Consider the following 27,623-nt stretch of genomic DNA (forward strand, 5'->3'; position numbering starts at 1 on the left):
ATACCACTGATTACCCTGATAATGGAAGTGTCTGTGCCCAGTGTGTGTGTGTGCCAGTGTGTGTGTGTGTGTGTGTGTGTGTGTGTGTGTGTGTGTGTGTGTGTGTGTGTGTGTGTGTGTGTGTGTGTGTGTGTGTGTGTGTGTGTGTGTGTGTGTGTGTGTTCTAGATCACCTGATACTGCTGGCTGAGGTTGCCCTTGGTCTCCTGAGTACGTGCTGTGTCTAGCTCCAGCTGATCCAGCCAGGTCTTCAGCTCCCTCAGGCCCTTACGCTGCTCTCTCTGGGTGGCCAGGGAGAGGAGGGAGGAGAGAGGAAGGGAACAATGAAAGTAAAAAAGGAAGCAGGGAATGTTGGATAGATATAAGGAGGGAGGAAGGGGAATACATGGAAAGGAAAGAACGAGTGATAGAAGAGAAGAAGTGAGAATGCAATGCAGGGACAGAGGGAGAGATGGTAGGTAGAAGGATAACAAGGGAAGAGAGGAATGAAGGAATAACAGGGATGGGGAGAAGAGAGGGCAGAGAGGAAACATGTGGGAGGTAATCCTTTATGTTGCCCAGCAGGGCAAATTCTCCAGACTCACAGCTGCCAAAAACACACTGTTAATTCAGCCAATTCACTTTAAACTCCGCTACTAATATTTCATTGGATTCATTATGAATATTTACAGCGGCTTCAGAAAGTATTCATACCCCTTGACTTACTCAAAATTGTGTTGTGTTACAGCCTGAATTAAAAATATATAAACAATACCCCATAATGACAAAGCAAAAACCTGTTTTTAGACATTTTTGCAAATGTATTAAAAATGAAATATATCCATGAGTTAGAATCCCCTTTGGCAGTGATTACAGCTGTGAGTATTTCTGGGTAAGTCTCTAAGAGCTTTGGCCACCTGGATTGTAAAATATTTGCACATTATTCCAAAATTATTCAAGCTCTGTCAAGTTGGTTGTTGATCATTGCTAGACAGCCATTTTCAGGTCTTGCCATAGATTGTGAAGCCAATTTATGTCAAAGTGGAACTAGGCCACTCAGGACCATTCAATGTCGTCTTGGTAAGTGTCTGTTGGAAAGCAGACTGACTTCAGTGTATATTTAGCCAGGTTATTGTCCTGCTGAAAGGTGAATTTGTCTCCCAGTGTCTGTTGGAAAGCAGACTGAACCAGGTTTTCCTCTAGGATTTTGCTTAGCTCTATTCCATTTATTTTTATCAAAACGAAACTCCCCAGTCATTGCCGATGACAACCATACCCATAACATGATGCAGCCACCACCATGGTTCCCAGTAATGTGTTGTGTTAGATTTGCCTCAAATACAACGCGTTGTATTCAGGAAACATAAAGTTCACTTCTTTGCCACATTTTTTGCAGTTTTACTTTAGTGCCTTATTGCAAACAGGATGCATGTTTTGGAATATATATATTCTGTACAGGCTTTCTTCTTTTCACTTTAGGTTAGTATTGTGGGGTAACTACAATGTTGTTGATCCATCCTCAGTTTTCTCCTATCACAGCCATTACACTGTGTAACTGTTATAAAGTCACCATTGGCCTCATGGTGAAATCCCTGAGCGGTTTCCTTCCTCTCTGGCAACTGAGTTTGGAAGGAACCCTGCACTCTTAGAAAAAAAAGGTGCTGTCTAGAACCGAAAATAAGTTATTTGACTTTTTCCATAGGAGAACCCTTTGAAGAACCTTTTTGGGTTCCAGGTAGAACCCTTTTGACTTCCATGTAAAACCCATTACACAGATGGATCTACATGGAACCCAAAAGAGTTCTATCTGGAAACAAAAAGTGTTCTCTTATGGGGACAGCCAAATAACCCTTTTTGGAATCCTTTTTTCTAAGAGTGTGTATCTTCGTAGTGACTGGTTGTATTGATACAAGTGTATTTAATAACTTCACCATGCTCAAAGGAATACTCAGGGTCTGCTTGAATAAGTGCCCTTCTTTGCATGTCATTGGAAAACCTCCCTGGTCTTTGTGGTTGAATCTGTGTTTGAAATTCACTGCTCGTCTGAGGGACATTACAGATTACTATTATTATTATCCATGGAACTTATTATGTGACTTGTAAAGCACATTTTTACTCCTGAACCTATTTAGGTTTGCTATAACAAAGGTGTTGAATACTTACTGACTCAAAACATTTCAGCTTTGAATTTTTTATGCATTTTGAAAAATGTTGACATTATGGGGTATTTGACATTTTGACATTATGGGGTATTGTGTGTAGGCCAGTGACACAAAATCTCAATTTAATCCAATTCAGGCTGTAACACAACAAAATGTGGAAAAAGTCAAGGGGTGTGAATACTTTCCGAAGGTGCTGCATGATGACAAGTTAGTTAGTTCAACAGTCCATTCAATTTTAACACTCCCTTTTCAGTTTCAGTCCATTCTATTTTTATCATTCTATTCTGCTCAGCCATCCCATTGTAAGGCTTTATTCTTTATTCACATTACAGATGTTGGATTGGGGGGGGAATCATATTACTAGCTGGCTAACATTCACTGTTACAGCCTAGTTAGTGTATTGTCCCTGATATCAGCACTGCCAAATCATATCTTCTTTCTTTATTTCATAAAAAAAAATGTTTTACTGAATGTAAATAAACAACACAAAGTGTTACACATCTTTGTCAGTGCGGTAGAGAGTACTAACCAGTGGCTATAATCAAGGTAAGGAAATATCAAATCCTACACTGACGCAAAAAAGGCATAGTTAGAGAGACTTATTAATGTCAAAGCCACTCGAAGCTGAAACTGTAACCTTACTAAACCCAACCACCATTCATTCAAAACCCAAGGCTTTCCATCAAACCGTCCGCCAATAAAAGGGCTCCCTGCCTAGCCCTAGCCATCTGCGGCCATTGTCATGCTAATACAACGTAGCTGTTAGCACTAATGCTAATATAATGGTAATATCACATCATATAATACAGGACTATCACCTCAGGTAAAATGAGATGTGGAAAGAAAAAAATGAATTCCCTTACCACATAAAACACTGCTAATTCCACCAGAATATAATAGTAGAGCTGGTGATTACAACAATACAATGGAATGGTGAATGTTTAAAGTATGTAGAAACAATGTAACCTGGGTGTCAGTCTGTCTCTGCTGTAGCTGCCTCCTTTGTTGTTGTCATGCGAAACACTGGCAGAGTTGGCTGAAGCAAAAACAGGCTGGCAACCGGGCTAGAAGCAGCATGTGTTCCAGAGGGGAATTACAAACATTCTAAGAATGTTCTTTTGGAACGTTTGATGGAGAACCTGCACAGTGGACCGGAATGAGGATACTAATACTTCTACAGACTGAACCTACCTCCAACATCTCCTCAATATCTCGAGGAGCAAGACCATGCTGTGGAACAGAGGCAGGCACAACAACCACAGGGATGCAGTGACCACACAGACAACACCACAGTGGAGAAGAGAACGAGAAAAAAGAAGAAGGGAGAGATGTCCAAAAAAGAAGTGATTGATCAACAACAGGCAAGAAGACATTACATCACATCACTAAGGAGTAAGGGAATGTGAGAGGTGACAATAAGGAAAGGTTGGATAGTTTGTGTCAGTGTTAGGGGTAAGGGTTTACAGACACAGCACACACCGCAAGTCTACCTGCAGGTCTGAGATAACTCTTGAATAGAGGACAATAGTGGCAAATAATGTAAATAACAGAGAGAAAGAAACAATAGGAAGAGACATGGCTGTGAAGATGGAGAGAGAGGGAGAGGTGGGGAGAGGGACAGGGCTTGCTACCTCTTCCTCTGGCTGGGAGTCCGAGTCACTGTTCTGCTGGTGACCAGGGTTTGGGTGGTGCTTCAGAAACTGGGCCACGTACGTCATGATGGACTTCTCATCCGGTTTGTCGACATCCACATCTGGGGAAAAAGAAGAACAGATAGGGGTCAGTCTGGTCACCACAACACCACAACACACTGAACTGTACTGAATAGCAGCTATTATAAACAACCAGATACTAGTATTAACATAGCATTCTCGATGACATCTCATTTGGAAAAAGCTAACCATTCATCACTATTTAACTCCAGCTATATCAACAACAGACTACTGAGATTAGCCATCACTGATCTTTGTAATCAAGCAGAAGAAAGCCTCTATCGCTGACAGAAACCTCAGACAGAGGGGAAGGCCTGCCACCTTGCATCAAACTGTCATATCAGGTTTATATGGTATGTTGGTGAGCTGCAGGATGCTCTCTCTGGCACTGACTCCTCTCTAGCCCTAATGGCCCTTAATTATGGTGATGTCAAACTGGATTTGTCAGAGCTCATTCTGAGGGGCAGGCGTGAAGGAGCACAGATGCTGTTGAGAGGATTCACTCTAGAGGGATTTATCTGATATACAGGCAATAATGTACACTAGTGAAAGCATAGTGAATCTTTGTATTGACATGGAGCGTGGCTGACATATCAGCTTCAGGTTTGTAAAGATCTACAAAAGTTGAAGTTTTCTAACCAGACGTTTTCTAGACTTTTGGTTAGTTTGTTCAGTGTACCTGGCCCATTCCATTAATTAGGCCTTTTGAGTAGTGTAACTTGGTGAACAAAAAAAAGTTTAATTTCACCTAATTTTAACATTCCGTCATATAAAGCACATGTTCAACTTAATAAAAAACCTGTTTTCCCATCTCAAGATGTTAAATAAAAAAATGACTATAGTAAGTGCCTAGTAGGTGCCAAATAAAGTAACAGCTTTGACCGTAACAGGGTTTACCGTAACAGGGTTTACCGTAACAGGGTCTACCGTAACAGGGTTTACCGTAACAGGGTCTACCGTAACAGGGTTTACCGTAACAGGGTTTACCGTAACAGGGTTGATGACTTCATCTTAAGTCATCCATAAATCCCCTTGTGACAGGGGGAATGGAAGCTGGTTGTGTGAAACAGGGAGGACAATTGAATGCAAGTTTCACCAAAAACGGTTTTATTGTTAAAACATTTGTAGCCTGTCTATACGGGTAACAGGGTTGACATGTTATGTTCAACCCTCTCATATGTTCATCACAAAACACCAGAACATGGCCCAGAAGAGAAGATCCAGCTCACCTGCTTTTACACTATGATTTGACTATTAGATGTTCAATGTAAAAAAACGAATAGTTTCACTGTATTAAAATGACAGTTCAGTTCACGTAACAGGGTTGACCTTAAAATGAGGGAACCTTTTTTTTACCTTAAAATGAATCACTAATCACATGAAATAAATAGTAATCTGGAGAAATGGCTTTGTCAAATCAACAAAATAACTTTACAATGATGGTGAACTTGGATAAATGTTAGGATTAAGTGGGCTAGTATCTTCCCAGAAGTCACAGAGGATGCACAGACGGACATGTCAAAATGCTGAATTTTGGCACTTTAGCAAGTCTTTATTCAAATAAAAAAAACAGATTTATTGAATTTTCCATGTGTTCTATATTAAAGGGCACTCAATTTAATATAACATGCTTTTTCAATGTTTGTGCACAATTTCTACTTAGCATTTTAAAGGGACGTAAAAGACACTAATTTCGTGGAACGAACCACATTAATTTGCCAAACAGGAAATGACCTCTCTGGCTGTGGTTTACCTTCTGGGTCCAGTAGCTGCGGAATGCCCAGCTCAGTCTCGGCCAATGAGAAGGCTTCCTGCAGGTTCTCTCGATTGGCTCTCCTCCGCACATGCTCCATGTCGACCAGGTGGGGTCGAAGAGAGAGGATGACTGCGAAGAATGCCAAACCTGTACGCCAGCTCGGCCCAAAGTCTTTCACATCGATCCCCAGATGCCTGAAGAGACAGACAAATACAGCATTACATCAATAACACCATCACTTATTATTAGCTATCGTAATATCATTATCAGTAGCTATCACTACAACCACGATTATTACTGGTAATAGAAGTGTTACTGTAGTTAGTAATATCATAAGTATCATCATGTTATATTGCAGTTGGTGCAGTGGCTGTAGTGTCCCGTACTTGGTGGCGGTCTGCTGGACCCATCTGAGTAGGGCCTTCCTGGCCCCACCCTGCAGCGGGGGGAGGGGCCTCCTCTTGACAGGCGGGCTGGTGGTGTCTGAGCTGTCCACTGAGGAGGTGCTGCTAGAGAGGGCCTGGAGCGCTGGCAGGTTACTGGTCAACTCCTCTATCTGCACGAGGGGAAAGAGAGCGATAGAGAGAGAGTGATTTTTTTGCTATAGAGAATGCACTGCTTTTTGTGCCAAGAAGACAGAGTATGGTTGACTCACAAAATTAAACACCATTGCCTTTATTGTGTAATTGTGCAATAGCGCTACATTATTTGTAGTGGGATGACACCCACCCACCACAGAGGCACTATACCTGGAAATAGAGGATTATTGTCCAAATCAACCCCAGTACGATAGATGGTCTTCCATCGACGATGTCAGTCGAGTTGATGTTGACTAGCTTGATCTGTGTCACAACATACAATATCTAGCATTATACTGTAGGATATCACTTTTCAGAAATCATATCCGTTCTAGTACATACTGTCTGGAACAAATATGCACAAATTCACTCAATCTAGTAATGGTACAATACAGTGAGGGAAAAAAGTATTTGATCCCCTGCTGATTTTGTACATTTGCCCACTGACAAAGAAATTATCTGTCTATAATTTTAATGGTAGGTTTATTTGAACAGTGAGAGACAGAATAACAATAAAGAAATCCTGAAAAACGCATGTCAAAAATGTTATAAATTGATTTGCATTTTAATGAGTACCCAAGTGTAATATCATTCATAATAACCTTCATGAAAACATCAAATAAGCTGGTACTAACCGGTGATCCCCTGTACGCAGACTTGAGTGAGCGTGAGAAAAAAGGAGAGCGAGAGGGAGCAAAAGAGAGGTAGACAGAGAGAGATTGGATGCAGTTAGAGGAGGTATATAGTATGGGTGAGTGACAGGGGGATGCCTCATCGAGTGTGAGGCAAGTGATAAAGACTCTAGCAGTGAGATAACCCAGGCTGCTCTACGGCGGGCAGAGAGGACAGATCTATCACCTATACACAGACAGCACCGGGGATTAAACCCAGCAGAGAGGAGAGAGAGAGAGAGAGAGAGAGAGAGAGAGGGAGAGAGAGAGAGAGAGAGCGAGAGAGAGAGAGAGAGAGAGAAAGGGTGGGGGCATCCATCATATCATCCATATCAGAGGGTATATTACAGAGGAGAGGAGTCTGAGCATTAAAGGTTATCATATTACACTGGGACTGTGGTATGGAGGAGGGACAATATGGGGTAGGAAAGGTTTCCATGACAAGGAAAAGCTGTAGAAGCTCCACTTGGGAGAGGGTCAGAGCCTGAGCAGTACTGTACATATAATTCATGTTTCTATATCTAAGACAGGTCTAGAGAGGGGGTCTAGTAGGCAGTTTATACATAATACAGCACTTCATATCAGAATGGGGTCCTTAGACTATGTAAAGATAGTGGTTGACAGCAGATGGAGGGGCACTGCTTCAACAATATGACAAAGAAAGGGCATTCATACAGTGTCAAGAAGGAGGGAGATATACAGGGGGTAGTGGCCTTGTCAAAATACCCATACTAGCCAACTACATACTTAAACTGCATACTATGTACTCATCATCGCATACTATTTAGTACGTACTGTTTAGTAAAAGGTATGCCACGGTTGCAACTCTCAGTAGTGGCTCCTGACTGGCTGAGTAGGTGGGGTGGGGCTGAGTGCAGGTGGATTTTTCCAAATTCAACAGACATGCCAGCCTGATAATAGCTCATTTCCAATGTGATTCATTTCTCTGAACTCTGAATAGAATAGGAATGGCGTTATAGGCCTACTAAGACTGGTTATAAGCAGACTATCACATTCAACCCATATAGCCCATCTATCCTACTTAAAAGGACTGAAGACAGAAACAGATCATTTGGTTCCATTTCAACATATTTATTAGTGAAACCAAAGTGTTGTAACATAAATGAAAACAAATAGCCTAGTAAGCACACCAAAACTTTTCAAATGTTCAAATCAAAACTCTATTGCACAGAAAAATGTGGACAGCTGGGTGCATCGCAAATTCATAACCTCTGGACAGCAACATAATAAACTAAAGCACTGATCATTGGGAACGAGATCAGAATGACTGCTCTAAGGCTTTCCATACATACAATTATTAAATAGGTAGCCTAGCCTACAAAACTAAAACAATCCGTAACTTCTAATCAAAAGGCCTGATTAACATGACATCATTAACGCATCCACATCCTGAGACCGCGGTGCCGAATCACTCAGAAATAAAAAGATGGTTTAGTATTTCATTTAAAAACTCTGACGAAGGTCAAGAAAATCTGTTTTCAAAGATGCAGCCTACAATGCAATACTCGTGATCATTTTAAGGAGAACAAAAACTTCTTAGCCTACATTTGAACACCAACGCAGAAGCTTAGCTATTCGGAATCAACACTCAGACGTAATTTACAAACAAAGCGGTGAGTATTTAGTGAGTCCACCAGATCATAGGCAGTAGGGATGACCAGGGATGTTTTCTTGATAAGTGTGTGAATTGGATGATTTTCCTGTCTTGCTAAGCATTCAAAATGTAACGAGTACTTTTGTGTGTCAGGGAAAATGTATGGAGTAAAAAGTACATTATTTTCTTTAGGAATGTAGTGAAGTAAAAGTAAAAGTTATCAAAAATAGAAATATTAAAGTAAACTACAGATACCCCCAAAAAACTACTTGAGTAGTACTTTAAAGTACACTGCTCAAAAAAATAAAGGGAACACTTAAACAACACATCCTAGATCTGAATGAAATAAATAATCTTATTAAATACTTTTTTCTTTACATAGTTGAATGTGCTGACAACAAAATCACACAAAAATAATCAATGGAAATCCAATTTATCAACCCATGGAGGTCTGGATTTGGAGTCACACTCAAAATTAAAGTGGAAAACCACACTACAGGCTGATCCAACTTTGATGTAATGTCCTTAAAACAAGTCAAAATGAGGCTCAGTAGTGTGTGTGGCCTCCACGTGCCTGTATGACCTCCCTACAACGCCTGGGCATGCTCCTGATGAGGTGGCGGATGGTCTCCTGAGGGATCTCCTCCCAGACCTGGACTAAAGCATCCGCCAACTCCTGGACAGTCTGTGGTGCAACGTGGCGTTGGTGGATGGAGCGAGACATGATGTCCCAGATGTGCTCAATTGGATTCAGGTCTGGGGAACGGGCGGGCCAGTCCATAGCATCAATGTGTTCCTCTTGCAGGAACTGCTGACACACTCCAGCCACATGAGGTCTAGCATTGTCTTGCATTAGGAAGAACCCAGAGCCAACCGCACCAGCATATGGTCTCACAAGGGGTCTGAGGATCTCATCTCGGTACCTAATGGCAGTCAGGCTACCTCTGGCGAGCACATGGAGGGCTGTGCCCCCCAAAGAAATGCCACCCCACACCATGACTGACCCACCGCCAAACCGGTCATGCTGGAGGATGTTGCAGGCTGCAGAACGTTCTCCACGGCGTCTCCAGACTCTGTCACGTCTGTCACATGTGCTCAGTGTGAACCTGCTTTCATCTGTGAAGAGCACAGGGCGCCAGTGGCGAATTTGCCAATCTTGGTGTTCTCTGGCAAATGCCAAACGTCCTGCACGGTGTTGGACTGTAAGCACAACCCCCACCTGTGGACGTCGGGCCCTCATACCACCCTTATGGAGTCTGTTTCTGACCGTTTGAGCAGACACATGCACATTTGTGGCCTGCTGGAGGTCATTTTGCAGGGCTCTGGCAGTGCTCCTCCTTGCACAAAGGCGGCGGTAGCGGTCCTGCTGCTGGGTTGTTGCCCTCCTACGGCCTCCTCCACGTCTCCTGATGTACTGGCCTGTCTCCTGGTAGCGCCTCCATGCTCTGGACACTACGCTGACAGACACAGCAAACCTTGCCACAGCTCGCATTGATGTGCCATCCTGGATGAGCTGCACTACCTGAGCCACTTGTGTGGGTTGTAGACTCCGTCTCATGCTACCACTAGAGTGAAAGCACCGCCAGCATTCAAAAGTGACCAAAACATCAGCCAGGAAGCATAGGAACTGAGAAGTGGTCTGTGGTCTCCACCTGCAGAACCACTCCTTTATTGGGGGTGTCTTGCTTATTGCCTATAATTTCCACCTGTTGTCTATTCCATTTGCACAATAGCATGTGACATTTATTGTCAATCAGTGTTGCTTCCTAAGTGGACAGTTTGATTTCACAGAAGTGTGATTGACTTGGAGTTACATTGTGTTGTTTAAGTGTTCCCTTTATTTTTTTGAGCAGTATATTTTTATTTAGGTACTTTACACCGCTGCTAGATTTCCGAAATGTCACATACGATTAAACATAATGTTTTTGCATACCCAAACGGCCTACTATTTAGGACGCAAGTATGGATTATTTGGACACGGCCAGTCTGACCAATATAAAAGCTATCTGACAGAGAGAGACCGAACATCATATACTGTAGGCAACAGCAGATATTAAATCATGCTCCCATTGTGACAGATATGAGATAGGGAGATAGGGGAAATGGAAAATGTGATAAAAGAGCACTGAGGATAGGAACTAAAATCAAATCTAAATACAGTCTATGGACACATAAGATTTACACGCACACATACACACACACCCATCCCAGCATGGCATGGCAGAGACACCCAATCTCGCTGTCTACACTCCAGACTGCAGATTATTGTTGTAGGATTTAGGGTTTAACCCTGTCACAGTGCAGGAAGAAGCTAAATCAATGTCCTCCCAGACGCAAGCTCATACTTGCCGATTTATTTATGTATATCCAAAGACATGCTATGTGGAGTATTAGCGATCTAATACTGTGAATCCATCTCATGAATTAGGTTTCCATCCAATTGGCGACAGATTTTCATGCGAATATTCTAAAATCAGCATAAAGAAAATATGCACATTTTTCCACCAATGGTGTGTTTCCACCAAACAGACTTGTTGCAGACACAAATCAGTGCGTGATGACACAAAATGTACTTTTCATGTACAGCCTAAAAATCTAAAGTGCAATGTCCCGTGTAGCTCAGTTGGTAGAGCATGGCACTTGCAACGCCAGGATAGTAAGTTCAATTCCCATGGGGGATTAGTATGGAAAATGTATGCACTCTGGATAAGAGCGTCTGCTAAATGAAGTGAATGAAACAAAAACTGTTGTGTTAAATAGGAAATGCGCCTCCTCTGGTCTTGGCACGTGCGCTCTAGCCAACAGCTCACAGATACAGTGTGAGTAGGCTAGTAAACATGATGAGATCATTATGGATAAGGGAGAGAATATTTTTCTTTGTCAAATGGCAGTCAAGCATCAATCATCATGTCACCAGAATAAGATCGATATTTATTGGAAAGGAGAATCAAGCTCATCACGGTGCACTTTCACCCCCCCCCCCCCCGTGAAATTCATCATAACTTATTTCATCTGTAGCCTAATAAACTGCATGGTTACCCGAATCTTAGTGGGAGAACCACACAACATATCATTGCGTGACTCCAAGTTTACTTCGATATTATGTTTATTATATCAATATTTGCACATGAAGGCATTTCCACCGCCACTTCTCGCATAATTCATATTACAGACACAAAAAGAGCCCACCTTCTCTAGCATATTTTGTTTTGTCGACATTTGGAAAGTTTACCGACACATTTTCTGTTTCCATCAGGCCTGTCATGACATTTTTTATTCTACATGTACTTTACTCACATAAAATGGTTGGATGGAATACTGGTTATAGACATGGATCTCATGGAGTGAGGGAAAACAGTCAATTTGAGAGAGAGAGAGAGAGAGAGATAAGGAGAAGGGGGAAGGAAGATACAGCAGGGCAAAGGGAGATGTGAGAGGGGGGGTGGAGAGGGGAATGTAGTAGAGAAAGAGTCATCCGGGGTCAGTCTTCCTCGTTCTGACCCCAAGGCCATCACCTGAACCATGTGTGTCAAGGGAGAGGGGCAGAGGGATGGAGGGTGAGAGGGATGGATGAGTATACAGGTAGAGGGATGTTAGAATGGAGGGGGAGATGGACGGAGGAGGAGGGGAGGAGAGTGGGAGAGGGTCATTGGGTTAGTGGGAGAGGGGGAGCGTGGTAGAGGGATGGAGGGGGAGAAGGACGGAGGAGGAGGGGGAGAGGGATGGAGGGGGAGAGGGATAGAGGGGTAGAGGGATGGAGGGTTAGAGGGACAGAGGGGGAGAGGGATGGAGGTGGAGAGGGATGGAGGGGTGGAGGGGTAGAGGGACAGAGGGGGAGAGGGACGGAGGGGTAGAGGGATGGAGGGGTAGAGGGACAGAGGGATGAGGGATGGAGGGTGAGAGGGATGGAGGGGTAGAGGGATAGAGGGGTAGAGGGATGGAGGGGGAGAGGGATAGAGGGGTAGAGGGATGGAGGGGTAGAGGGATAGAGGGTTAGAGGGATGGAGGGGGAGAGGGATAGAGGGTTAGAGGGATGGAGGGGTAGAGGGATAGAGGGTTAGAGGGATGGAGGGGGAGAGGGATGGAGGGGTAAAGGGATGGAGGGGAGAGAAAGACAGGGATTGAGGAGGAGAGGAAAGGGGGAAAGGTAGAGATGGAGCACTCCTACCTTTCTGCCCTCCAGGAAGTTGAGCGCCGTGCCGATGTTGGAGACCCAGTGGATCCTCCGCAGCTTCCTCCCCTGCTCACATGGCTAGAGGGGGAGAGAGAGAGAGAGAGAGAGAGAGAGAGAGAGAGAGAGAGAGAGTTGGAGACAGGGGGTGGGGAGGTAATATAACACAGAGTTAAAGAAACATACAGTTTCAGAGTCAGAAGGATGTTAAACAGAAAGAAAAAGGTACGGAGGGAGAGAGAGAAATTAATGAAATTATTTAAAATAAAAAGAACTGAATGGAAAGTAGAAAGATTGAGAACAGGGAAAGATGGCAGTTTGAATAACAAAGAAAACAAGAATGAGATTCACATAACAAACAAGGAAGAGAAAACAGAAACGGAGAGAGAAAGACATAGAGAAACAGATAGAGAGAAAATGAATCTGAGTGTGTTTGCCTTTTAGCAAAGAGATCAATATAACAGACAGCTTAGACCCAAGGCTGTATTGGCCTTGTGGGACCATCAAACAGTGTGTGTGTGTGTGTGTGTGTGTGTGTGTGTGTGTGTGTGTGTGTGTGTGTGTGTGTGTGTGTGTGTGTGTGTGTGTGTGTGTGTGTGTGTACCCCGTGGCCTTTCCCTGCTTATCTAGCCTGATTTTTTTCCAACCAAACATCCTAATAAAGACTAATCAATAGGCATTTCCATGTAATCGTTTCCATTCTCACATTCACTGATGTCCTTAGATATGCTGTAAACATAGCTTTGAGGGCAGGGTTCACAGAGAAAGTCTTTCACAGTAGCATTCAAAATCAGTCATCAAATGACCTTTACAAACAGGTTTCCATGTCAACCCTGCCTTCATTATATTCCATTGCTCTGTTTTTTGATGAGAGAGCTTACTGTCATGTCAGTTGAACATCATCAAGGGCGCGTTAGAGTTTAACCCTGCATGTTGGGGATCTGGTGGGCTTGGATTGGTATTTATTATGAGTCAACAACATTGTGAACAAGACCAAGGGCAATTCATCTGACCCAAAGCCAGGAGTGGAGGAAGGGCCTTTGCTGCTGCCCTGAGTGAGACCACTTGCAGACCAGTTAAACTGATCCAAGAGCAGATTGGTCCAGGACTCACCAGCTTCTGTCCAGACAGGACCTCCAGCAGTGCCAGCAGCATCACCCCATCCTTGATGTCTTCAAACAGGTCCGTCACCACCAGGGACGGGACACGCTGGGGGAACCATAACAAACAACAGTCAATCCAAAGCTGCATTAGTTTAATGTTTACGGAAGTGTTCTGCGCCATACAGTAATTACCCAACTAAAGTTATTAGGTCCAATTTTATTGGAAACTCAACCCATCAAGATCAGTTGTTCTAGACTTAATGGTTATTGTAATAAAAGCAACATGGCTTATAGCGCAGTAAGTCTTCATGCATGTGATATGCATGATGACAATACATTCACAAAATCCTGTTAAAAAATATATTCTGAGACACAGGAAAGCTTGGCTGTGGGACGATTGATTGACAGCAAGGAGGATCAGTCTCTTTTGAAAGGGGTCCCGAATCCCAAAATCCAGAAATATGCTGATGATTTTCAAAGTGAGCCCCTCTCAAGAACTCCCTCCATGACCTGACGTGGCCCTCCACACTGGAGAGACACATATCTCAATTTCTCCCTGACTCCACAGCAATGATTTCTCTTAAAGCATAGTCACATGGTTGGGCTGAGGAGAGGTTTAGAGGGAAAGGCATTCAGCCATTCAGAGCGAGATTAGCGAAAAGAGAGAGGGGGGGAAGAGAGGCAGGGATGTAAAGTAAAGGGAGACCAAGAGAGTGAGACCAAAGGAATAGGGAATCTAGACCCAGACATGTTGTACAAGAGAACAGAGAGAGTGAGAAAGAAAGAGAAGCAAAGACCCTACCACACACAACTCTCAAAATTAATTAGCAATGAGCTTTCCTCTTTAATTCCACTTTTAATAGTTCCATTGCTTGAAATATTTTAATGTTCAGAAGGCATTTTTGTCACTTTCAATGAGTGACAGAAAAACCCTTTACCGAGGCCTCTACAGACGGACAAATTATGCCACGGGCTAATTGAAGTTAAATTCACCTATTAGCTCGTTATAATCCAAGAGTTAATGAGGAAATTTCGACTAATTACAAAATAAGGAAGTAATATCCATTTACTCAGCTCAGTCACAGGAGTCAGATAAATAAATCAAGGGCTTTAGGAACTAATTACATGTGAGTGTCTGGACTTTAATTGATTGGAAACATCCCAGCCTCTGTAAGTGTGCTTGTCTATGACCTTATGTGCATGCTTAGAGAGGGGGGTGGAGAGAGAGAGAGAGAGAGAGAGAGAGAGAGAGAGAGAGAGAGACAAAGAGAGAGAGAGAAAGAGAGAAAGAGAAAGAGAGAGAGGCAGGGAGAGAGAGAGAGAGAAAGAGAGAGAGAGAGAGAGAGAGAGAGCGAGAGAGAGAGAGTCAGGGAGCGAGAGAAAGAGAGAAAGAGAAAGGGAAAAGAGAACAGAAGAAGGAAGAGAGACAATGGAAGAAGATCCAGGAAAAAATAACGATGAGATACAGACAAGATGATAGAGACATACAGGAGTAGAGAAGTAAACAGACAAGATGATAGAGACATACAGGAGTAGAGAAGTAAACAGACAAGATGATAGAGACATACAGGAGTAGAGAAGTAAAATATTGAAAATATAAGTTATGTGGGATGAGGACGGGGGTGAGACGAGTTGTGTGCCATCATGTCTGAGAGAAGAAAGAAAGAGTAAGAGACAGGGTGAAAAAAGTGTTTACAATGGTCAGTGGGGCTTTGCAGTAATCTCTGGGAACACTTGGCTGCTCATTAATGCAGCTAGTTTAGCCTAGCCCAGCTGTTTGCTGAGAGATGATGAGCCTGCCGTGCCGCTCACACTGGCCAGCCCATAATTAAGCCCTAACCTTCTCACAGAGGATTTGTCAAAATGGAAAATGAGGGTCTTCTCTCTCTCTCTCTCTCTCTCTCTCTCTCTCTCTCTCTCTCTCTCTCACTCTCTCTGCTGAGTAGCTGAGTACAACTTAAAAGCTCTTCAGTCTGAGTGCTTTAATCATATTCTTCTGTGCAACATGCAGAGGCATATAAATACATTCTCCCTGGCTCACCCATGCTGGCTGATCTTGCTTTGGGATGGTTTTGCATATGTGGATGTGCACTGAAAATGAATCACACTGTCATACATACCATGCTATGTAGGTGCTGGTTCAACAAAGTTGCACTATAGACAAGACGGTATATTACAAGACAATATATTACCCTGTGTAATAGGAAACCATTCATATTTTCTATAACTGCGCCTCTTCTATCTTTGCCCCTTTGTCAGAGCTCATATGAAATCATCTTTTGTTACCTGTGGAGGGGTAGGCCCAGGAGGGGGAAGGAAGCAGAGGGGAAAGAGCCAGCGTTATCTCACCTACCTACGTTATAACGATTAATCACATACCTTTAGGCTGAGAATTAAAGGCCTGAGATAACTATGGTAATGAGCCTCTACCCCTGTAGAGCTGTGTTTAACCCACTAGCTCAGCTAGCTTGCCTCTCTCTCTCTTTCCAAGGGACTAGTTAAAAAGGTAGCCGAGCCTAGCTAGGGCCTCACAACATTTTCCTACATGGGGGTTTAATAAAATAAAGTATTTCAACCTGTTTGTTTTACTGCAGGGCATTGTATAGAGGAACCCATAGGCTTGGTTTTAGCTAGCTGACTAAACCTCACTCTAAGGTGAACATTTATAGAGGAACCCATAGGCTTGGTTTTAGCTAGCTGACTAAACTTCACTCTAAGGTGAACATATATAGAGGAACCCATAGGCTTGGTTTTAGCTAGCTGACTAAACCTCACTCTAAGGTGAACATATATAGAGGAACCCATAGGCTTGGTTTTAGCTAGCTGACTAAACCTCACTCTAAGGTGAACATATATAGAGGAACCCATAGGCTTGGTTTTAGCTAGCTGACTAAACCTCACTCTAAGGTGAACATTTATAGAGGAACCCATAGGCTTGGTTTTAGCTAGCTGACTAAACTTCACTCTAAGGTGAAGGAAGTTTCTGATTTGGTATTTTGGTATTTTATTAGGATCCCCATAAGCTGTTGAAAAAGCAGCAGCTACACTTCCTGGGGTCCACAAAACATAATACAGAATATCAATAGACAAGAACAGCTCAAGGACAGAACTACATACATTTTGATGAACTCCACCAACGGAGTGGAGCAGGGACAGGCTTTGTGGAATTCAGCTCCGACTACATTGATTCGCCCAAGGTCAATACTTAAAAAAAGAAAGGTAATTAGGAAATGCTTACTTTGTACCTGTTTGTCCTCTGTAGTTGCGTGCCTTTGTTTGCTGAAATAAACTTTAAACGTAAACTTTTTTTTCTCCCCAATTTCCGTGGTATCCAATTGGTAGTTACAGTCTTGTCTCATCCCTGCAACTCCCGTACGGACTCTGGAGAGGCATGCGTCCTCCGAAACACAACACAGCCAAGCCGCACTGCTTCTTGACACAATGCCCACTTAACCCGGAAGCCAGACACACCAATGTGTCGGAGGAAACACCGTACACCTGGCGACCATGTCAGCGTGCACTGCATCCGGCCCTCCACAGAAGTCGCTAGTGCGCGATGGGACAAGAACATCCCTGCCAGCCAAACCCTCCCCTAACCCGGATGACGCTGGGCCAATTGTGCGCCGCCCCATGGGTCTCCCGGTCTCTATTGGCACAGCTAGCACAGCAATGCAGAGCCTTAGACCACTGCGCCACTCGGGAGGCCGTACTTTTTCAATAAACATTCATCAAATACAACCACTGACTGTTTGCTCATTGCTGTTGCTCTAAGATGGAAACTCAGTGCAAATGTGCCAATTAAATCTCAACATGGAAACAATCGGTGGTTGTATTTGATTGACGTTTATTGAAAAAGTATGGATTTCAGCAAACAAAGAAAGGCAAGCAACTACAGAGGACAAACATAGATACAAGGTGGGCCTGTCATAATTGTAATTTTTTGAAAGTATTGACCTTGGGCGAATTGATGTAGTCAGAGATGAATTCCACAAAGCCTGGTCGCTGCTCCACTCCGTTGGTGGAGTTGATCAGAAACTTCCATCACCATGGAGTAGAGTTAAGTCAGCTAGGTTTCAGCCAACAGAACTTCACCACAAGCCTAATTATTTCCCTCAACAAGGCAACCTCATAGAGACACGCCCTATGTTCAACACGGTCCTTGCGCTATTTCTGTTTACCAACCCGTTTACCAACCTGACACAAAGCAATCCACTAAGACAAATAGCCTACATGCTGCCATCGGTCGCTACGGTAACGTCATGCTCAAGGAGGAAGAGGTTAAATAGGCATGAAGAAGGGATGGTGGGAGGCGGGGGGGGGGGGATTTAATCAACAGGAGACGAGACAGAAAAAAAGCTAAGCAATTACCTTTAAGAATTTAAAAGCTATTTAGACAGAGCACAGAGCAGCGATATAATCATTCCAGAATAGAGGAGGTAGCCTAAATCAAACATGTCGAGTTTAATCGTAAAGAGCCAACTATGTCAGGTAGTCCTGCCTGATTCCCTATCTTCCCCAGTGCTTTGATGAGGGATCAACACCGTTCCAGAAGGTTTGATGTGATATCATCCACATAGTTTCAGGTTGGTGATTAGGATAAAATGAGGTTGTTAATATGACATGTATGTAGCCCAGAAGCAGGGCATAAAGCACAACCCTACATGACTTTAAAGTCCTACTCCAGTCTCCTATTCAGCTCATTCACCTGATTTACATAATAAAAGGCGCATCCCACTAGGTGGTCCAGGTATCCTCGTGACATTGCACAGGTGGGTGGGGGGGGCTTTCCTCTTTTGTCTTCTGTTCTCTATTGCTCCTGTCAGACCAACTCCTCCAATGCCCTACTCCTTGAAGTTTTCAGTTGTGTTTAAAAAACACTATTTTCCTCAAAACACATTTTTTATCCTTTAGTGTGAGTACTTATTTTCGTATGTGTACTGTATTTATACTTTGGATATTATTAAAAATAGCTGGAGGACGTCTTTAATCTATTTGCTGTCTGGGGATAAAATGCGATAAATAAATGATTAGGTCTTTACTTTAAACGCTATAACACATCTAGGACATTTAAATATTTTGGTGGTGAGTAATTTTCTGCTGCAAAGGTCCTGATATCTGATATTTAATATCATGTCAAGGTTTATTCCCTGCAGACTGCCTCCTCAAATGAATTTTCTGCTCTGCTTCGCCGCAGATGAATGCGGCCACTGTCGTAATCAAATTGGAAACCTTGCGAGCGGCGGTGACTCGGATTGAAATAGCGTTTAATTGCGTGGCGCTGTGCCGCAGTCGCCTTGTCCACTCGCTCCCCGACATGCTCTTCAAGCAGTAATGGGTTAAATTGAGGAGCCTAATACGTTATAATACCATAATTACATGCACATGACGGACCATAGCATGCGGCTGCGCCAACTGTAATTGTTTAGGTTACAGAAACACTGTTGCTTAAATGGTAGGCTAAGCCTAATAGGAAAGCAAATGAAGGATTTGAGCTCTTATGCAGAACAATCCAAATTAATTGCAAAAGAGGAGTAGGGTTCTGTTTTAGCCCCAATCTCTGAGCACAAACCTTGTCTAGCCTACAGTATAGCCTGCAGAGATGGAAAACGTCATAAATATCAAATGATACAGATCCTAATTTAGTACATTGTACTGGAGGGGAAAAAGCAGAAATTGCTTTTGTTGAAAGCAAAAAGCTATAATTACTTTTGTATGATTTAAGACTGAAAGCTATCCACAGGCTATCTGATGTAAGGTCAGGTGAGAAGGAACAGTAGTGTGACTGAGTGTGTGCTGTACATGCATGTGATCTAAGGGGTGGCACAACATAAGTCTCATGACTGGTTAGCCTAATACTTTTAAAGGCACAGTGCAGTGAAAACGTGTTTTCCTGTGTTTTATATATATTTCCACACTATGAGGTTGGAATAATACTGTGAAAATGCTGATAATACCCCTTTTAGTGTAAGGGCTGTTTGAAAAGACCACCTGACATTTCCGCCTGTTTTGGTCAGATGGGGGGGGGTCTAAATCTTTACAGTCCTTTTAGTGTGAACACAACAATGACCAGAAAGGCCTGCCAGACAGACAATCAGTAAGACGGACTCTTACCTTTGCCAAGTGGGAATTTATCCATTTAGTGAACGTCCTCTTCTGCACTGCCTCTTGCTCATCTGAAAATCAGAAGCATCATGGACACATGATTTTTAGACAAACAGAATGGACATCCTTTTTTCTGACTGTACCGTACCACTGTTATGAACAGGGCTTGAGTTAGGCCTTATTGATGGATGATGACTCTGATTAACAGCTTCCATATTCATGGCATTGCTATGCCTAATGTCTCTAAGTGGTTAGCTGCCTCTGCTCTACTGTACTTTGCTCCATGAGAATAGATCTGACATTCAGATGGCATTTTAACCAACCTACTTGTATCCCCTCTTCAAGCTGATTGATAACCGTGCGCCTTTTTAAAAGGATGCCCTTTTATGATAAAAATGGGTCATGAGTGACAGAAGGTCTAATTCTTGCATTTCACAATAAGCCCCCAACTATATCTCTGCCTGTTCAGTATGTTGATCACCTATCATAAAAGCACATAATGTCATGTGTGTTGTGCGTATTTACTTGGGAGTGAAGGGCACAGTTTGTTATGGTCCCGCGTTAAAAATCTATTAGCAAAGGCACAATCAATACTACTGACAATGTCTCTTAAAAATCCAATCCACTTAAATTAGGACAAAGCATAAATAGCTGGTGGGTTCCTCACTCTGAGAGAAAGACAGACTAACAGACATAGAGGGAGAGAGAAAGAGAGAGGGGAAGAAAGTAAGAAGAAAAAGAAAAAGAAAGAAGAAGAAGAAGGAGAAGAAGAAGAAGAAAAAGAAGAAGAAGGAGAAGAAGAAGAAGAAAAAGAAGAAGAAGGAGAAGAAGAAGGAGAAGGAGAAGAAGAAGAAGAAAAAGAAGAAGAATGAGAAGAAGAAGGAGAAGAAGGAGAAGAAGAAGAAAAAGAAGGAGAAGAAGAAGAAGGAGAAGAAGAAGGAGAATGAGAAGAAGAAGAATGAGAAGAAGAAGGAGAAGAAGGAGAAGAAGAAGAAGGAGAAGAAGAAGGAGAAGAAGGAGAAGAAGTAGAAGGAGAAGAAGGAGATGAAGAAGAAGAAGAATGAGAATGATAAGAAGAAGAAGAAGGAGAATGAGAAGAAGAAGGAGAAGAAGAAGGAGAATGAGAAGAAGAAGAAGAAGAAGAAGAAGAAGAAGAAGAAGAAGGAGAAGAAGGAGAAGAAGAATGAGAATGAAGAAGAAGGAGAAGAAGAAGGAGAAGAAGAATGAGAAGAAGAAGGAGAAGAAGAATGAGAATGAAGAAGAAGAAGGAGAAGAAGGAGAAGAAGAAGAACAACTTTCTGGTCAAAAGTGGGGAATGCTGATTGAACGTCATGTTACTAGAAGATTCATTGGGGTAAACTGTATTTCATCCATCATTATAGAATCAGACAGACTCACACCACAATAATCTGCAGAAAACGGTGTATCACTTTCACACTGTCTCATATATCAACACATTAAAGGGACATCATATTCCATTCGATATTCACTATACATACAGTGCCTTGCAAAAGCATTCATCCCCCTTGGCGTTTTTCCTATTTTGTTGCATTACAACCTGTAATTTAAATTGATTTTTACTGAAGACAAAGGAGCACTCCAAACAGGTCAGGGACAAAGTTGTGGAGAAGTACAGATCAGGGTTGGGTAATAAAAAAATATCCAAAACATCCCACAGAGCACCATTAAATCCATTATTAAAAAATGGAAAGAATATGGAACCACAACAAACCTGCCAAGATAGGGCCACCCACCAAAACTCACGGACCAGGAAAGGAGGGCATTAATCAGAGAGGCAACAAAGGGACCAAAGATAACCCTGAAGGAGCTGCAAAGCTCCACAGCGGAGATTGGAGTATTCTGTCCATAGGACTACTTTAAGCCGTAAACTCCACAGAGCTGGGCTTTACAGAAGAGTGGCCAGAACAAAAGCCATTGCTTAAAGAAAAAAATATGCAAACACGTTTGGTGTTCGCCAAAAGGCATGAGGGAGACTCCCAAAACATATGGAAGAAGGTACTCTGGTCAGATGAGACTAAAATGTAGCTTTTTGGCCATCAAGGAAACACGCAAACCCAACACCTCTCATCACCCCGAGAACCCCATCCCCACAGTGAAGCATGGTGGTGGCAGCATCATGCGGTGGGGATGTTTTTCATTGGCAGGGACTGGGAAACTGGTCAAAATTGAAGGAATGATGGATGACGCTAAATACAGGGAAATTCTTGAGGGAAACCTGTTTCAGTCTTCCAGATATTTGAGACTGGGACGAGGTTCACCTTCCAGCAGGACAATGACCCTAAGCATACTGCTAAAGCAACACTCGAGTGGTTTAAGGGGAAACATTTAAATGTCTTGGAATGGCCTAGTCAAAGCCCAGACCTCAATCCAACTGAGAATCTGTGGTATGACTTAAAGATTGCTGTACACCAGCGGAACCCATCCAACTTGAAGGAGCTGGAGCAGTTTTGCCTTGAAGAAGCTGGAGCAGTTTTGCCTTGGAAAATCCCAGTGGCTAGATGTGCCAAGCTTATAGAGACATATCCCAAGAGACGTGCAGCTGTAATTGCTCCAAAAGGTGGCTCTACAAAGTATTGACTTTGGGGGGGTGAATAGTTATGCATGCTCAAGTTTTCAGTTTTTAAATTTTTTTATTTCTTGTTTGTTTCACAATAAAAAATATTTTGCATCATCAAAGTGGTAGCCATGTTGTGTAAATCAAATGATACAAACCCCCCAAAAATCTATTTTAATTCCAGGTTGTAAGACAACAAAATAGGAAAAATTCCAAGGGGGGTGAATACTTTCGCAAGCCTCTGTACACTGCATTTTATCGTCCCTATAGAATTACACATATATGTAGCCCAACAACCCACAAAACCATTTATATCACACTGTCACATATTACACTGAGTAAACACATCAATCTTATTCCAGTCACCCCAGCCAAAACACACAATGTATATAATTTTGACTGACACAAGTGACGGCTAGCTTTCTTTCACCCCAGCTGCAGCAGTGAGAAAAATCCTTGAGATAACCACCTTATCACCCAGAAAGGACATCTGACACAGTGCTTTCCCATGACTGCCTGCCGTAATGAAACACACTGACTGATTGATTACACACAAGTCGGTTAGTGTGTCACTAACTAATGTAGCTAGATGCAGACGGAAGGAGGGATGGAGGCGGGGGGAGGGAGGGAGGTGGAAGAGGGAAGGAGGTAGAGGAGGGAGGGAGGGGTGTAGGACGGAGGGAGTGAGGGGGGGAAGGAGGGGGGGTGTTCATACATAATGGAGTCCCACATTCTCACACGTGTCACAGAGTAGGTTCTGGTTTTGGGGATTAATCGTTTGATCAGGTCTGTATCAGGGCAAAAATACTTGATGAGGGAGAGTAACAGATGAAAATGGCTGTGTGTGTGTGAGTGAGTGAGAGAAAGGGGGACTGTTGGTGGGGGTCTGAATGTATGTGGTGCCAAGCTCTCTCCATCTCAGGGACGAGGTGACTTTGAGCGGCGCACACACACACACACACACACACACACACACACACACACACACACACACACACACACACACACACACACACACTGTTTCCCCTATATTCGTGGCCCACTGCTGCTAAATTGTTGCCACCGCTGCAATAATATGATATATTTCTGCCGAGACATGCTTTTAAATGACACCCCCCCCGAAAAACATCCTAGAGGAAACACTGCACACCCACACACACTACACTCTCTCTCACATACACACACACACACCCACACACACTAAACTCTCTCTCTCTCTCACACACACACACACACACACTACACTCTCTCTCACATACACACACACACACTACACTCTCTCTCACATACACACACACACCCACACACACTAAACTCTCTCTCACACACACACACACACACACACACACACACACACACACACACACACACACACACACACTACACTCTCTCTCACACACACTCACACACACACACACAACCTCACACTAAACTCTCTCTCACACACACACACACACAGACACACACACACACACACACACTACACTCTTTCTCTCTCACACACACACAAACACGACACTCTCTATCTCTCTCCCACACACACACACACACACACACTACACTCTCTCACTTACATACACACTACACTCTCTCACATACATACACACTACACTCTCTCACATACATACACATTACACTCTCTCACACACACACTACACTCTCTCACATACATACATACTTCCATTCAATAATCACAAAGGAAAAAGCCTTTCTCTGCAACAAACCCTCACAACAGCATTTTGACACACTTGATTAGCCAGTATAGCAACGATCATTCGCCTTATCCCAGTCACACTCTCCCCTCCTTAGTGAAACAACATTATGACGAACACTATAATCTGGGGCAGTTGGGATCCCCTTTCAGACAGACAGACAGACAGAGACAGACAGACAGACAGACAGACAGACAGACAGACAGACAGACAGACAGACAGACAGACAGACAGACAGACAGACAGAACACAGGTAGACAGACAGACAACTGACAGACTGGCTGGTTAGACAGACAAGTAGACAGACAGATAGGCAGAGAGTTCAGTGAACTGTGACACAGCCAAAGGGCCGGTGTTCATCTGCTCATTATGCCTGGTTCACCTGCTGCAGGCACAGGGACGAGCGACCTCTATATGCCCCCCTACCGAGGAGGAAACGCCCCCTTTACACCCGCTACCCCACCAGTGGTGTCCTGCCTGAAAGGCTAAATAGGAAGGGCGAATGCAAATGCTCTCACTTTCTCATACAACCACACACACACACACACACACACACACACACACACACACACACACACACACACACACACACACACACACACACACACACACACACACACACACACACACATACACACACACACACACTTTGCCCCAACAAACACACACAAGCTTTTCCCCAACACACACACACACACACACTTTTCCCCAACTTACCACGGAGGTAGTGAAAGAACCCTGTGACCAGGTTGAGGGACGTTTTCTTATTCGGGGTGCCGTCCCCTCCTGATCTCTGTGCCATCTTGTGATCCAGACTTCTCCTAGAACCCCCCCTGCCTTCATGGGGATGTGGAGAGGACATCCACAGGGAATGTCAAAAAACCTCCAAGGAGGGGGTACAATCACCCTTCGTCCTGCTCTTGCTACCGCTCCCTTTTTGGGGAGGAGTGTCTTCAATGTCCCCTCTCTCTGGAAGCTGGCCCTTGTTGGATGTCCAGATGACAGCAGTGAAACTGTTGCTGTATGACACCGCAGGGATGAAGGTAGTAACCTCCTCTTCCTCTTGTCCTGTTGTGAGGACACTGTTCCTCAGCAGTCAGAGGCTGTTCACCCAATCTTAGTTTTCCCTGTCAGTGTTTATCCTGCATCCTAAGCAGCTTGCGTATCAGGGGGAGTGTGTGTGATAGAGAGTGTGTGTGCATGTGTGTCAGTATGCAGTGCAGCACCGGCTTCTCTCAGCATCGCTCTCTCTCTCTTTCTCTCTCAGTCGGCTGCAGGAACAATCCATTTCCCTCCTCTCGCCAACCAATCACAGCGTGTGGGAATGGGTGACGTCACGGCAGCCCATGCCCTGTTGTGGGGGGGATCGGTGAGAGAGGGGGGCGTGTAGCAGGTTGGGGTGGAGTGGTGGGGGGACAGTATGCGCTCTGTACCCCGGCAGCACACACTCATGCACTAAAACACAGGCATTGCCACGATAAACGTGCTGGAATTTTCTATGAGCAGCATATTTTTTTCTTCTACCAATTATCTGGTTTCTATATTTTTGCACCTTCCCCTTTCTCTCGCTCTCTCTCTCTCTATTTCTCTCTCTCTTTCTCTCTCTCTCTCTCTCTCCCTCTCCTCTCTCTCTCGATCTGTCTGTCTGTCTGTCTGTCTCGCTCTGTCAGTCTGTCTGTCTCTCTCTCTCTCTTTCCTACTCTCGCTGTCTGTCTGTCTGTCTCTCTTTTGCTCTCTCTAACACTCTCACTTCAATACACTGTCTCTCTCACACACACACTATCCCCCTCTCTCTCTCTCTCTCTCTCTCTCTCTCTCTCTCTCTTGTTCTCTCTCTGTCTCTCTTCCCCACAGATAGCATGTGGAGCTCTAAGGCATGCGGCTGTTCCACGGCTCCTTCCTGCAGGAGAGCAGACTGTAGTCATGTCTGTCTGATCAGATACTGCATACAGTACTCCTCAAAGGGATGCTCTGCTATCTGATCCACCATCACAAACATGTACATCTGAGCTGTGTGTTTTCCCCACAACAGGGAATCATACAGTATAAAGAACAGAAACAAAACAAAACAACAGTCTTTCATTGAAGTGGATTTGACCCATTTCTCTCCTTAAACAGCACTAGCTATATAACTCTCTCGGATATCTCTGGCAGTGTTACAGTATAAGCGAAAATCCTATTCAGGATTGTTCCTAGAAAGCAATAACCAGCTGATGTGAATATCCTGGTGGGTCCTATCAGCCCTAAAACGATGAGAGAATCATTTATCATGAGTGTGATTTTCTCTTTTGTTCCTCGGCCCCCCAAAAGGCTTTTTAATTATGAAAGTCATAATTTACCAATGACAGCTGTTATCTGCTATCTGTCTCCTGATAATCACCCTCTCACCCCTCCCATTACTAAAGACTAGTCTTCATGGTTTTTCTCTGGGGACAAATCTGATGATAGACAAAGAAGGGTGTTTGTATTCATATACCCTCACTATTTTATACACACACGCAACCACACACATACACATCACATACACACACATCACACATCACATACACACACAACCACACACACATCACATACACACATCACACACACACACATCACATACACACACATCACACACACGCGCAACCACACACACACATCCCATACACACACACACACGCAACCACACACACGCAACCACACACACACATCACATACACACACATCACACACACACATCACATACACACACATCACACACACATGCAACCACACACACACATGCACACACACACACATTCAACACACGCGCACACACACACACACACATTCAAAACCTTAAACACACAACCCACCTCACCCCCATGATTTGTTATTCCACTCCTGGAGGGACCCAGTAATCCCACATCCGTATACTGTAGCAGCCTGATAATCTAAGGTTCAGAACTCACAACACAGTGCCTTTCAAACTGAAATATACCACTCTAGATCTGACAGTATTATAAACAGAAACAACCTCCTCTGTGCTTACATAAAGACTATAGACCTTTGCTGAAGAGGCACAGGGAGGTATTGAGGACATAAATAATGAATCAGCTGGTATTGACTGATGAATTCATGCAGGCTTTGTTGTTATTTATACTCATCAGTTCTATGGAGTTCAGATTACCTTTGATTCACAGTGTGATCTCGGGTTGTCTACGTCAGAGTTGGTGGCTAGTTAGGGAGAACCGAACCGATTCTCTATTCAAGATACTGAGGTGTGGGAGCTATCCATGGTACTGAACATGTCAATGTGTACGTGTACATGCACACTATAATATGATTATTGTCAATAGTCAGATTCATAATAGTTCAATTAAAACATTTACATGCTTTGCCAGAAGAACAATTTCCCTAATGATCCTGTTTACATGGACACATCTGAAATCAGGCTACCTGAAGGGACTTTGATCAATTTCAGAAAATCTCCAATCAAAATAAACATTCTGCCACAGCGACCATGTTAT

The 27,623-nt window shown here is 43.5% G+C and overlaps 1 protein-coding gene across 9 annotated transcripts in view; it reads right to left on the minus strand.

The window, feature by feature from the left end:
* syne1a (spectrin repeat containing, nuclear envelope 1a) overlaps nt 1-25,252 on the minus strand; it is a 174,254-nt gene extending 149,002 nt beyond the window's left edge. For 8 of the 9 annotated variants that reach the window (XR_003873502.1, XM_029743599.1, XM_029743807.1 and 5 more), the window contains exons 1-10: nt 24,853-25,251; nt 19,858-19,919; nt 13,757-13,852; nt 12,641-12,724; nt 6,822-6,842; nt 6,358-6,450; nt 5,995-6,164; nt 5,606-5,802; nt 3,772-3,893; nt 173-280 (exon numbers count right to left, since the gene is read on the minus strand). Coding sequence is in view for 8 of the 9 variants with exons in the window: in XM_029743599.1 (XP_029599459.1) it covers nt 173-280; nt 3,772-3,893; nt 5,606-5,802; nt 5,995-6,164; nt 6,358-6,450; nt 6,822-6,842; nt 12,641-12,724; nt 13,757-13,852; nt 19,858-19,919; nt 24,853-24,997 (1,098 nt within the window). In the remaining variant the exon portion in view is untranslated. Of the gene's footprint in view, nt 1-172; nt 281-3,771; nt 3,894-5,605; nt 5,803-5,994; nt 6,165-6,357; nt 6,451-6,821; nt 6,843-12,640; nt 12,725-13,756; nt 13,853-19,857; nt 19,920-24,852 lie in introns of all 9 variants that reach the window. The other variant, XM_029743658.1, reaches the window with a different exon arrangement.
* Nucleotides 25,253-27,623: the final 2,371 nt, after the last annotated feature.

This window comes from Salmo trutta, chromosome 1 (assembly GCF_901001165.1).
Source record: "Salmo trutta chromosome 1, fSalTru1.1, whole genome shotgun sequence".
Classification (NCBI taxonomy): domain Eukaryota; kingdom Metazoa; phylum Chordata; class Actinopteri; order Salmoniformes; family Salmonidae; genus Salmo; species Salmo trutta.